General features: G+C 45.9%; 1 protein-coding gene and 1 long non-coding RNA gene across 3 annotated transcripts in view; one reads left to right on the forward strand and one right to left on the reverse strand.

The window, feature by feature from the left end:
- Positions 1-11,050, reverse strand: part of MAMLD1 (mastermind like domain containing 1) — an 85,273-nt gene extending 74,223 nt beyond the window's left edge. For both annotated transcript variants that reach the window (XM_052813155.1, XM_052813154.1), the window contains exon 1: positions 10,793-11,050. In XM_052813155.1, the coding sequence (XP_052669115.1) occupies positions 10,793-10,846 (54 nt within the window). In that variant the 5' untranslated portion in view covers positions 10,847-11,050. The remainder of the gene's footprint in view (positions 1-10,792) is intronic.
- On the forward strand, positions 9,003-12,513 carry LOC128153656 (uncharacterized). The gene is made up of 2 exons (XR_008239050.1): positions 9,003-9,629; positions 10,572-12,513. It is a non-coding gene; the product is annotated as an uncharacterized LOC128153656 (long non-coding RNA).
- Positions 12,514-13,856: the final 1,343 nt, after the last annotated feature.

Below are 13,856 nucleotides of genomic sequence, written 5' to 3' on the forward strand. Positions count from 1 at the left end.
AAGGAGATGGCTCGGACAGTCAAGATTAATATGGAAACAGAAAAAGGGCATGGCTTTTGGTTGGATTTTGACTGTGCCTCTTCAGTACAATTTTTTTTTAGCTTTATGCAATCAATATTAGAAAATGCTTAGCACCAACCCTTGATGTGGAAGACAGAGAGAATTTTTTTTTTTATTTAGACAAATTCCAATGACCTTGTCTAATGCTACCCAATGCAAAATCAGAAAGAAATTAGTGCTTGCATGGTCCTGTGTGTTTAAAAATAATTTGAATGACCCACTGCTTAAAGTATGGAAAGGGTCCTCTGTTATTAAAATTCAAACATATTTCATTTTAGACTGTACTCAAACTGACAGGGTAAAACTTCAAGAAAATCCCCCAACAGGTTTTTTTAATCAAGAAAAACAACAAAACAAAACTTCATGGAGCCTGTGATCAAATAATCTTACAGAGTTTGGATTTAATACACCAACAATGTCAGGCATTTCGATGCAGTAGCATCAAAACTAGATATTTACTGCTTGGTAGTGAGTAACCCTTTGAAAAGGGAGGAACACGAATTCCTTTTTAATGAGTCACCATTTGGCAGTCAGAGATCAAAACCTTTTGCCTGTATTTCTGACTGCAAGATTGTATATACTTGGGTTTTTTCAGTCTGTGTGACTTTATTTAAATCAACACAGTTAATTAAGAAAATAAGTAAGTTGAAGGAACAGGAAAAGCAAAGTCCTTAAAAGTACCTGACGATCAGCATGATCTACTGGGTTACTGAAAATACCAGATGAATTCAGAAATTATTTCCGTATATAAATTTGGAATTGTGAAAATCCTAGTAAGATTTAAAGTAACTAGTCAAAGCAAAATGAAATTATACTCAGTATCTATTCTGATAACCACATGAAATGTGTTGTATAATTATTCTTAAACTAACGAAAATGTTTACATACTGTTACATACTAATGTACAGGGAAAAAGCTTCTTGTATGTGAGTGGAACTGTGTATGACAAATGTCTTCGTAAAATATTCATTTGTTTACCTTTGCCCAAAACTTAACCTATGAAGATCTGTGACAGAGAATGAAACATTAAAATACATGCCTGAGAGTAGATGGCAGTTTTGCCTTTAAATATTTTCTTTTCCCCTATATCAAATTCTGAAGTTTCATCAAAACGGAAGATACTATGATGTGATGTCGGGGGGGGGGGGGGGGGTGTAAAAAAAAGAAAAAAAAAAATCCACCTGTGTTGGCATTATAGCCAAAGCAAAGAAATAAAAATATCATTCACACTGAGGGGGTCTCAGAGTAAGATGTACCTGCCTTTATTTTGAATGTAATTTCCACCTATGTGAAAAGTCCCTAAAGCACTCAGCTAGTAACAAGCACTTACGATTTACAAAATGTTTAACTAGTTAAGGATGCTTAGTGTGAAGGTTAAGGTAAAGCACCATTATTCCCATTTTACAATGGACAAGAACGAACCTGGGAACTATTTACTCCAAAAATTGCCTCTACCTCTGGAGGCCTGTGGGGCTACAGATACTCAGACCCTTTGAGAAAAAAAAAAATCTCGACAGTATTGAAATTAAGAGTAGGCATTATTCAGGCTTGACTTCCACCTTAGGAAATCTCCAAATTGTTATATGAAAACTCATATCCACAAAAATTGGAGCAGGGACTTACCACTCACTCCACACAGCTATCAAACAGCCATCCCGTGTAACTACTGATCAGCAAAAGCATCTCCATACCTTGCTGTCAGCTCACTGAACCATCCCATCCCTTACATCAGTTGATCTTAATTTATGTTCAATTTACTTGTAGATTGGAAGTAATTAGAGTAAATAATTACAGTAACTGGCTACAGTTTGGGAATTGAGAAAACTGAAGAAAGAATTCAGAGAAATAACCTGATCTACTACTGTAAAGAGAATCAATCATCCATCTCCTTCCATTAGTCTTTTTGGCAATCCTGTGCCACTGTTGTCACAAGCCTGGATAACGATGCCACATTAATTCTCCTTCTGAGAAAGGGACTACAAGATTTGACTCCGTAACTGTGTCCTATCTGACCTTGGGGAATCTTTGGGGGAAATTTCCCATCAAATGCTGTTACAGTTCTTACTGAAGGAGAATTACTGAGTTGGACCCGTGCTTTATAACTCAAATGCATGACACAAAAATATACAACCAATCTTCTGTTTCCACTAGAAATAAATCGTCACTACACAACCAACGATTCTGCAGATCCAACCCTATGTGAGAAATTACATTTTCAAAGTCATTTCAACAGGCCTGCTCAGAGGTGATGGACATGGGGCAGAACGAAGAGACAGCTACCGTGAATTTCTCATGTAACAACAGTTCTTTTAAGTACATTTACCTAAACTGGAGATAGGCTGCATTTCCCAATCCAAACCTTCCCAAAGGAAAAAAAAAAGCTTTGTTGTAAATATTACAGAACACAGAACCGGAAAAAAAGGAAGTCATCCTATGTTTCATAACAGAAATGGACTCCCTTCCTTCAAGACTATATACTGCTCTCTGCAACGTGAACTGTAGCATCGCTGATGTCAGTGTGAGCAGGCAGAAGAGGACATATGGCCTTTTGTCCTGCTCCCAAGATGCTGCATGTTAAAAAAAAAAAAAAAAAAAAAAAAAATTCAAAAATCATTATCCAGGCTGGAAGAAACCCAAGCCATCATAAATGTTTGTTTATTGCAATTTGGAAGACTTTTTTAGAAAAAACAAACTACTCTTAGATATGTAATCCTAAACCCAAATGGTGGATTGGAATCAAGTACAAACCATGCATTATTTTGGGGAAACTTTTGCTGCCATGCTTATTTGAGTATTTCTTTGTAACTAGATATCATTTCTATTACTGTGGCTATGGCTAACGAGTTAACAACTCTATTTACACTAGTACTGTTGTATCATTAGAAACAACAAGATTATGTACTTTAATTCTAATGCCAGCGCAATTATTTTAACACCAAGTGTGTCAGATCTGACTCTATACCCCCTAAATTAATTTCAGAGTAGTGGCTAAATAAAATGACATACTTCTTTGTGCTTTTGTTATAACATGCTCATGTGCAGCAAACTGTGAAGAAAATGTAGTAATTAGAGGTTAAATTAATCCCTGACAGACAGGCAGCTTAGTAAAGCTGGGCCCTCTTCAGAAAAACGTAGCATAAAGCTTGCCAGTCTTCCAGAATTAGGCACAAAGAACAGGCAAGATTGGCAAGTCCCTCACGGCTGCAATCCAACCAAAGGGTAACACTGAAAAGTCGGAGCAAGTCTTCAAGCAGCCAATACTACCAGGCAGATCTTGTGACAAATGTGATTTAGAGCTCCGAGCAATTGTTGCTGCAGCCGCTCTAACTGCCTGATCAGGATCAACCACTTGAAATTAAAGACAGCCTTTTGCACAGCAGAACAGACTTCTAACCACCGTATAATCAACCTCAAGACGTTAATAAAAGTGAACAATGGCATTATATTTCACAACATAACTAGAAAGTTACCTTGCTGCTTCTGATTTTAATGCAGGTAATGGATTTCATTGCCCACAACAGAGTAAACGCGCTGTGTTATTCTGAAAACAATAAATAGGTATGTCTTGGGTAGGTGTAACTCTCGAACCTGCCTGGAGTTCTGAGATACTTAATTCTAGAGAAAAAGAAACTTCCACAGAAATGCACAAGCAAAACAACGCAAGACAAAAGAGGCAGCCAGATCGTGTTGATGATATCCAGAAAGTATTTATTTTTTGTGCATGTCAGCAGAAGTAAATGTTTTTTTCCAATCTCTCTAGCTGTGGCATGACAGAAGTAGCCGGTTTTTAAATCCATGCAAATACAGCCTGTTATCAGAAGGGGAGAAACCGAAGGGTGCTTGCTCTGTGCTGAGGAAAAAGCGTCCTGGCTTCCCCGCGCTGACAAATCCTGGCGCAGGAATGGCAGGCGTACCACCGCGTCCATCCTACTTGACTTACACCTTACCTCCAAAGGTGGAAGGTGCAGAAAACTGGCTTCCCCCTGGGCTAACGCTGATGCCACTCAATAGATTGCCTGACATGGGGTGAAACAATAACGTAGTTAACACCTTCCCCTGCAGAGGTAATCTATATCATGTCTGCGACAGGCTGAGCCCCCAGCTGTCCCTGCCTGAATGGGAAAGCACAACAGGCACCTGAGGTCGGATCACCAGGTAAATTCAAAAGAAAAATTAAAAAAGGGAAAAGCTTGTATTACAATTAAAGTAAAAGGAAAACAGGGGGCTTGCGGAGACTGCAGATCAGTGTGGGAGTGCATTAACACCACTGGTATTTCTGTACTACCCAGATCATCAATTATTAACAAATTAGGACATGCCTGATGGGGGTACTTATGTAACACTTCTTTATCAATAAAACTGCCAAGTCCTTGCAGGGAAAAGCAGAGCAGTTTTCAACAAGTCATAATACAACGCCTCCCTTTGGACAGGGTACGACGATGAATTCTGGTTTCCCTCTCCTCAGCCTGTCCACCCATTCCCAAAGAACAATTTTGGTCAGTCCGGCAGAGCCCCTGCTCGAAGCCTGGGGCGCACCCCAGCCTCCCGTGAGCAGCAGCCCTTTAATCAGGTCAGCGCTTATCAATGGCTCATTGTAGCGATGAGGCAGCTCTGGGAGTAAAGGGCCGTATGAAATCCCGCATCCCCCTGCAACTCCCACGCCTGGGCCCCACTGGCACTTCACTGGCCCCACGGAAACAGCCACTGGCCGTGCGGTCCCTGGGCACAGCCTACGTCCCCCAGCCAGTCCAGCTGGCTGGGCTGCGTGGTAGGGAGGGGAGGAAGGGAACCCACAACTCTTTCCCCTGCTCTCTACCCTTTGGGCACAACTGCTCCTCCGCAGGAGCAAAGGGCCAGCTAAAATTCAGCCTGCAGAGACAATATCCTTCGCCCTGCTTCGTTTCCAACTCGCTTCCTCCAACAGGCGAGAGTGAGCAGGGTGGGGGGCACATAACAATCCCCCTTCCCTACTCAAGGGCCTGATCCTTGAGCCCTTAATTCTAGGATCAAATCTGAGTCTTATCTACTCCAGAATGAAAAAGGACTGCTAGGTCAGGCAGTAGGAGAGTACACCAGTCTTTCTCTAATCAGGGCCCAGCCCAGCAGAACCTTTCGGTTCATCCGAGACGCACAGCCAAGGAAACAGCTCTAAGAAGAGCTACTGCAACTTTGCAAGCAAATGCTGCACAAACTAAGTATATTCCTCTTGAAGGAAAGTAATGACGTAGTAATACGTTTTCTTCCATGTAAAAAATGAAAATTATCATCAGTGAGGAGGCTTCCCAAGAGGAATAAAGACTCTTCACAGCTCATTTGCACTTGCTAGTCATCCCTCTCTGACTGCATCACTCTCTGGTAGCGCAACTGGTGACTTCGAAAACGATGGAGTCGTATCCCAAGAGCCATGAGCCCTGCTTACGCTGTCACCCTGAGATATACTTTCATTTTGAACAGAGCTAACAGGCCAGTCCATAGCAACTGCAATGAAAAATATCTACCAGAAGACAAGGACATAAAGTGAAACCTTTAACTGACAAAGACTTCAATTTTCTGTGCAAAGTGCTAGCAGTAATAATAAAGAACACGGGAAAGAGACGTGATGCAAGCACAGACTGTTTTGCAAAGTTTCCCTTCAGCTGCTGGCAGCCCTGAAATGGGTTGCAGAAAGTTAAAACTGTGTTATTGATCACTGCCTATTCTGCAGGGCTGGTTTGGGGTTTTTGTTTGGGGTTTTTTTGGTTTTTTGGTTTGTTTTTTTTTAAATAAAACAGCATTGTTCTTTTACTATTTTCACTTAAAACAATACTCCAGTATCTTCCAATATCCAGTCCAATCTGAAACGACACTAATGAGGGTAGTACTAAATGCCTAAACAGTTTCTTCACATATTTGTTAAGTAATTGCCTTTTCGAGTGCACCCCTTTTACGGGTGCACAAAACAAAACTTACTATGACTACACAACGGTATCGTGCACATTTGGCATTTTTCAGCAATGCTCTAAAGTTCCCCTTCAAAATTACTGCCAAGGAAGGAAGTTCTGCATAATTTTAGCACTCAACATCTGAAAAAATTAGAACAGTCCCAACTGTTCTTTGAGATGTATAAAAGAACAGTTGAAAAACTTACAGTTGACTGGTGCTACCTAGGTTACCCGTCAATGGCATTGAAACTGGTATATTATTAAGAGAGGTGTATGATGGGAATTGGTTTATTGTGCTGATCCATAGTAACCAACTCCTGTTCGTCCATCATTTATCTCTCTCACCAGCGACATATGGGTTTGTCTATTCACACTCTCAGCATTCTCTCTGCTCCAACAAACAGTCAGCCTTTTCTGCTGGGATAAGGAGATTTTTTAGTTACATCCATTATGTGCGTATCAACATTTATGGCAGGAAGATAATTGCCAAAGAGCTCAGGGGGATAAAAGCTCCCTCTTTATAACACAAACCCCCTTAAAAAAATCAATATTGATATAAAACAGTTCAACGCAAAGCCTTGGCGTGTCTTCTGCTTCCTTCAGTTCAAAATACTTTTTTTTTTTTTTTTTAACATAGCAAGTCAAACTGGAACATCAGGTAGAAAGCCTTCGTAATGAGTTACACTACTGCTCTTCCCATAGAGGAAAAAATAGCAGTGTACAGTATTAATTGTTCCTTAAAGAAGTGAGTGGCAAATGTGTCAGATATAAAGAAGGTTCCTTGGAGAGGCGCCAGCATCATTTAAATTGATGTAGCTATCTTTATTTGGAGACCATACCGATTACTAATGAATCGTAACTTATAGTCACCTTTGCCTAAATGTTGAAAAATGCCGACACCAGGAAACAGCCAGCACGGGGGGTACAATGAAAACCTGGGGATCCTGCCTTTTTCCCTACTGAAGGAGCTCAGACAGCTTTCTACTACTCCATCCCCCAGTTTGCATAAATCCATTTGTCACAGCTTCTGCAAGATTTACTTCACTTTCCCATAGCTACGTACTCATAAAAGTTATTTTAAGGCAACTTTCATCAGAGTAGCAAGTAACATAGAACATTTATTGATTAAATGACTGGGAACCAGTGAGTTGCACCGTACTTAACCTACAGGACGACTCAGGGATTTTACTTACTGTTACCCTTGCCCTTGTGTTACCTTCTGCCTTCCTAACTTTTGTCTCTCTCATGAAACCAGTTCCTACGTCGATCCTTGTCCTACAGTTGCATCCTGGCAGGTTAGCGACCATTTAGGTCAGGGCAAGAGTGTCAGCCTGACACCTTGGATCATGAACTCTTGCAGTAAATCTTCCTGTATGTTCGGAAAGCATCTAGCACAATAGCTCCTTAATCCCGTTTTAAATCTGAGATTACTACCACATTGTAACATTTGTAACAAGGTCAGTAAAAACCCAAACACACTGTATTTATAAAACACTTCAACCTGTGTAACAGGAAGCCATACAAAAGAATTTAAAGAAATGTAACTGCCTCCTGTAATTACTAATCCCCCCCCCTCCCCAACCCTTTAACAACTACCTTGGCTTTAAAAAAAATCCAAGACACTTTGCAGGTTTGAACTACTTAGTTACAAGGGACTAAAAGCGAAGCCCTGTCAATATTTGCTTTTCTGATTCTGAAGTATTAGTTAAAAGGATTAAAAATAGAGATGAAAAACCTCAAGTTAAAAAAAAAACAACCTCTGAAAATAAAAAGCTAAATTAAATTTGAACTGCTCAATTCTAAACATTAAACAGCTTTTCACTCACTCGAGAGGAGCTGTTAACTGCATGTTACCTGCCTTACAATATATACTATTTGTTTTTTATCCCTGAGCAACAGACTATTTCCTGGTTGAGTTTAAAAACTCAGTGACGTTCCAATTTCAACCCACACATGTGTGTCACTGTCAACGTCAGTGGCAGGAAAACATTAGAAGTCACCCCTTGCTAATGCTTTCCTAACATGGAATTTCCTCGTATCTCGCTCCCTCAGCCCACCTCCTCCCTTCAGCTGAGAGCATCTTTCCCAAATTGCTTTTTTTTCCCCCTTCCAAACATATGGCAGGGAGAGAGAACTGAAAATGGTCAGTGCCAGAACTAGATCGCTGCTTTTTTAGGCGCTAGCGTATAACTTAACTCAAACTGCTCTTGCCTGCCTTTAACTTGGGAGAGCGCGGCCGTGGGCAAGCAGCCCCCCCCCGGTGCGAGGGACCTTCTCCCACCGCTGCGGATGTTTGTCTCCCGGGCACCTGGCACCCCCACCGCACTAGCACTGCCTCCCACCCCCGCTGTTATTCTACTTGCACTCAAGCTTCTCGCACGGTAATACACAAAAATATGTGCCGGCGGGTAGCCCGGTTTGGGGGTGGCGGGGAAAAGCCGCTACCGGCGCAGAGGGGGGGCGCAAGGCCCCCGCTTATCCGGGGGATGCCCGTGCGCCTGCCGCCGAGCCGGGGTAAGGGGGGGGGGGGGCGATCAGCTGCCGGGGGCGGGGGCAGCAAACAGCTGCTGGGTCCGGCAGGTTCAAGGCCGTTCCGGCTCCCTCTCTCCTGGAGGCACCATATGGTCCATCTCGCACATCAGCAGCTTTATTTCCCTCCATCAGCTCGGCCCAGAGGGGGAGCTCCGGGAGGGGCAGCCCCCTCTGCCCCCCGCCCCCCAGGGCACGGGCGTTAGGCATTACCCGGGGATTACAGGGCTAAGCAGGGAAACACTCACGTTATATAACAGGGGGGAGTATTTCCACCCACCCACCCCCCCGGCGCTCCCGCACCCCTCCTTCCCTCCCTCCCTCCCAAGCCGGGGCGGCCGCACGGCAGCGGGGGGAGCCCGGCGCCTCCGCCCCCGGCGCGGGGAAGGGGCCAGACGCAGTTAATCTCCCCGCTGGCGGGTCGGGGGAGGGACTGCGGGGTCCCCGTGTCCCAGTCCCCCCCCCCCCCCCGGTGCCGGAGGAGGAGGAGGAGGCAGGGTCTTCGTGCAACGCCCGTGCCAGGAGACTCCCCGCAAGCGGCCGGTGCCCGACAGGCTCTCCTGCTTCCGACGGGAAGAGGCGAGGCGATCACGCTGCACCGGGGAAACTGCCCGGCCGATCGCGGCGGGCAGCGGCCGCGGCTCCGCGGCGCCGCCCGGCCCCCGCTCCCCAGCCCCGGGCTCCGGCTCCGCCGCCGCCCCCCCGCCGCCCTGCCGGGAGCACCGTGGAAAACAAAAGCGGCCTTTTAATTTATTGTCCGGGGGGGGGAGGAGAGGGAGGGGCGGGCGGTGTGAAAGGAAAGCAAAGCCCGTTTTCTTCCAAGAAACGGCCGTTCTCCCCGGGATCCCTCCGAGTCACCCTGGTGACAACCCCCCGCCAGCCAAAGCCGAACAAAAGCCGCGGTGCCCTCGGCCCCGCCGCTCCCCCGGGCCGAGCAACAGGCCGGGGAAGGCGGCGGAGGAGGGACCGGGAGGAGGGCTCGCCTACCGACTGGGGGAGAGGGGCAGCCCCTGCCTTAGAAGGAGACGTGGGACCGAGTCAGCGAGCGCCTTGTTTACCCTGCAATTGCTCTAAAGCCCGATCTTAATCACAGGATGAGAAACCAAAGCAGTTTAAATCGTGAGTCAGCATGCATTTTATTTCAAATACACGTATAGCCTCGGCGAGAGTGGCGAACACGCCGCGTTTGCACCGTCTCCCTCACTTTTGGGCTATTGCCGTTTCGAGACCCGCACACGCACACACGCAACCTCGCCAAAAAGGAGGCTGAATGTCGGGCTCCGCACTCTTTTCAGGAATAACCGAGGGCTCCCTTCTGGGCTCGGCGGAGCCTTTTGTTCAAAAGCCTGCCTATAGAACGTGCGCTTCAGACTCCCAAAATAACCAGGCACGCCGCTGCCAACGCAAATACCAGGAGTTCTTTAAAAAAAAAAAAAAAAAAAAAATAGAGAGCAGGACTAGCCCCTCTACGCGTGACACCTTGCCGGAGGAGTCCCCTCGCGATGACGGGTCTGTCCTTCCCTGCCCGTTTGGTCCAAGTTGAAATGAAAATCCCCCAGCGCCGGGCTGAGCCAGCCTGGCCGCACGGCTGTGTTTACACAGGGATACCCGGAGCTCGCTACGCTGGGCGCACCGGCAGTTCCCTAACCCCGCTCGCCCCCGGGCCGCCGGCGTTTCAGCCCGGCCGAGACCGGCAGCATCCACCGCCTCTTCCCCGCGCGTCGCCACAGGAGCAATGACACGAAGAGCCAGGGAGCGTGGCCCGCGGACGGGGCTCGCCGCCGCGGCTGCCCCCTCTCCCCGCCGGCCCCGGGCGCTGCCCGCCCCGCCGCCCGGAGCCGGCCTCTCCGCCGCCGCGCACCGGCTGCCCCGCCGCCGTGCCGGAGACCGCACCGCCCCGGGGATCACCTTGTTCACCACCATCTTAAAGCCCACGGACCCCCTCCGTCCCTCCCTCCCGCCGCAAGCGCTAGCCTCCCTCCTCTCCCCGGACTGACATCAGCTCTCGGCAGAGAGCAGGGCGAAATTTTTACCCCAAGTTTCTGGTTTCTTCTCTTTCAGAGCCCCGGCGCAGCCCCCACGAACCCCAGCGAGGCGGGCAGAGCCAGCACAAGGTGGGCACTTTCTTCAGCCGCCTCTGCAAACTTTCCTCCAGCCCCGGCCGAGAGCGGCTCCGGCTGCAGCCGCGCCGCGTCTGGGCGAGCAACTGTTCCGAGGGTGTTTAAGTCCTTTTAAATCAACTCCTACTTTTCCAGTCCGTATCGATTTCAAATGCTACTTACTGGAATATGTGGCTCCATGCGTGGTGCTTCTACCCGCTGGGAAACCAGCAGCATCTTGGACTGGGGATCAGCCGGCTTTTAGATCCACTTTGGCTGTATTTAGCAAAACCCAGCACCGCAAAGGACTCGCAGACTGTTTTCTCCTTTTAGGTTCCAGACAAGTTCATCCTGGCGTTGCAGTTTGCTAATGATTCACTGTCTGTCTCAATCTGCTCACTACATTTCCATCAACCCACAGCTTCCTCACTTAGAAGGTGGAGTTTGTGGGGTTTAAGTTACTGATAGGCATATCTAAGTGCTGTGTCACTCAAAGAGGAGGAGACACACACACACACTCACACACACATACACACACACACGCTCTCACACACGAACGGCTCCAGGCTTAAAGGGGAAGTAACACTTTCTTCAGAAACTGGAAACCTCACACATCCAAGGATTTTTTTTTTTTTTCTTCTGTGCATGAAAGCGAAAATCATGCTGCTGCCTATGGAGAGTATAAGAACACGCGAAAAGCTGCTTCGCATGTTTAGCACCTTCTTTGTAGAGCTTCAAGTTCATTTAGTACAAAAGTAGGGTAGCTCAGAAAGGTATGGGCAATTAATGTGTTTTTTGTTTTGTTTTTTTTTTTTTTTTGTCCAAATCAAAGTGTACAAATCACTCAAAAGAGAGCTCGAGGCCTAAAGTGGAAAGGTTTGAGTTACTCCTAAAAACTGTAGTTTGCTGTGTCTTTATGCCATTACGATAGGATATTCAGCACTCTTAACACTCATAAAAGGGTTAAACTCATCTCACACAGGTGAACCCAGGTTACCAAGAAGGAAACAGTAGAGTTGTTTCGTTTTCACCCTTTGTGCTATGTACATGTATTTTTGAAGACAAATACAATTCTGAATAGAGAGCTCCCATAAAACCATGCACTTCTCATATGACTATAAATGTGCTTGTTACAAGCTGCCATCTCTGAATATTAATTTTGACAGACCATCAAGTGAAAGCTGAGAACCTATTCAGACCTCCTCTTGGATTGTGCAGAAAGGACTGGGAAGAACAAGTTGCAGGCAGCTAGGAGAGCACACTGGGTCCACAAATAATTGCTGGTATAATTTCATTTCGTTACCTTGCTGCATCAGTATGACCGTCACTCCTCTCCTGATACAGTGGAGATGCTAGAAACCCTGTCCCAGTACACCGACTCAATGGATGAGACGCAGAAGACATGGCACCATTTCTAATAAAATGTCTAATTTTTTTAATCCTTCCTAAAATAGTAATATTAGTAAATTATGCTCTATAAAATTAAGAAGTTAGTTAAGTTAAACTCAATTACTGCGGCCCAATACATACAAGTGGAGCCAGAACCTGGCCTCACTTTCCTGAAAGTTTTCCACACAGCAACCATCTTCGACTTGCAGTTAACTTAGAGGCCAAATCCATCTTTGTAACGCGAGTTAATAAATATCAGGAATATTAGTTCATCAACAAAGAAAAAAAATTGTTTTCACCTTTGCTGAAGCCTCTAGCTTTCCTGTGAGTGCTCTAACAACAGGCCCACTCCCCTGAGCTGTATTTGTGTTACTTCGGTTTGGATTGGTTGGAAGTTTATTGGTTTTCTCATGATTTTGCCTTCTGTATTATTTAAAATTACTTCAATGTATTTTTGTCTATTGAAAAAAAGAAGCACAAAAATAATAAACTTGTGTGGGTGTCAGTACCCTGAATTCTACAGACTCTGAGGGCCAGATCTCAAAAGATTTCGGTGTCTAAGGGGAGGCGTATCGACAGCTGATGTTTGGGTTTGTTGGGCTGCCCAGATCAAATCTACAACCCTGCCTGAGGTGCCAGGGCTCAAACCCAGCATTAGGGCACCAGCATGGGATCTGAAAGAGCCAACATGCTAAGCAGGAGTCACCTAAAATGAGCGAGCTCAGTGGAGACACACATTCATCATGCATGAATTAAGCTCCACCTGCAAGGAGGTGCCGCTGTCTGCCCAGTATGCAATGTCTGCAACACTCCCCTGAAGGTATATGTGTGTGTAAGGGCTCCCATCTATCTGCCTGGAGTTTTTTTGCCTAAAATATGCATGTATGGAATGTATGGGGGCCACGGGGATTCCCACTTTCTGTGGATGTACCGGACCTACTGACAACAACATGCTCAGGTGACGAATGTGTGGTAGGTCCATGTCAGTTTTTCTATGCAGCACCTGCAGTGCACACTAGTCATTTGTCCAGAAGTTTTGGACAAACCATGTCATTCATGACTCTTGCCAGACATCTGAAGTTCCTGACAAGTGGCAAAAGTCCTAAGGACTGTCATTTGCTTTGTTCATTTCATAAAACTAGACCAAAGGACTTCCCCAAAAGAGAGAAGACATGAGTAGGGTGTATAGGACTCCTGCCTGTTCCATGCAGAAGGAATGATGCTGCTGTCTTTAGTTGTCAGGGGGATCTGCTTGCCAGATAGTGGTTTGTGTTCTCTGTAAAGTGGGATACGGTCTCAGATGGAAATAAAATTGAACCAAGTACTTTTATCAATTGGTTAGTCCACAACAGAATTGTGGCAACATTTTCTGTTTTTGAACCTACTGGCTCAAGCTGCACAAGGTCTGAAGGTCTGGATTTCACTCTGGCAGCCTGGTGCCAAGTGTCCCCATGCTGCCAAGCACGATGCTCTGGACAGATCAGGCAAAGCTGTAAGATAAGTGCTGGGATGCTCAACAGTGTCACAACAAGGACAGGTTGTACAACAAGGGTGTATGCAGAAGCCTGATTCCAGGCAGTGTGTGAGCATTTAACAAAAAAGTAACTCCCTTGCAGAGATCACTCATTTTCAGTGAAGGGTAATGGCTAAGCAGGGGATTTCAGGGTTGCAATTTTGGTCTTCAGTGATTAAGTTATGAGCCCTTTCTTTAGGCATATTTACTATAGCTGACCTGGGGGAATCCCTGGCTGCTCTGGAATCAACGGCAAAACTTTCACTGGCTTCTTCAGGGCAGCATTTTATCTTCCTAGGTGAGGCCTACCCTAAGCAAATTGCAGACTATCTTATTATTGTGCTT

This window comes from Harpia harpyja, chromosome 18 (assembly GCF_026419915.1).
Source record: "Harpia harpyja isolate bHarHar1 chromosome 18, bHarHar1 primary haplotype, whole genome shotgun sequence".
In the NCBI taxonomy this organism is placed as follows: Eukaryota; Metazoa; Chordata; class Aves; order Accipitriformes; family Accipitridae; genus Harpia; species Harpia harpyja.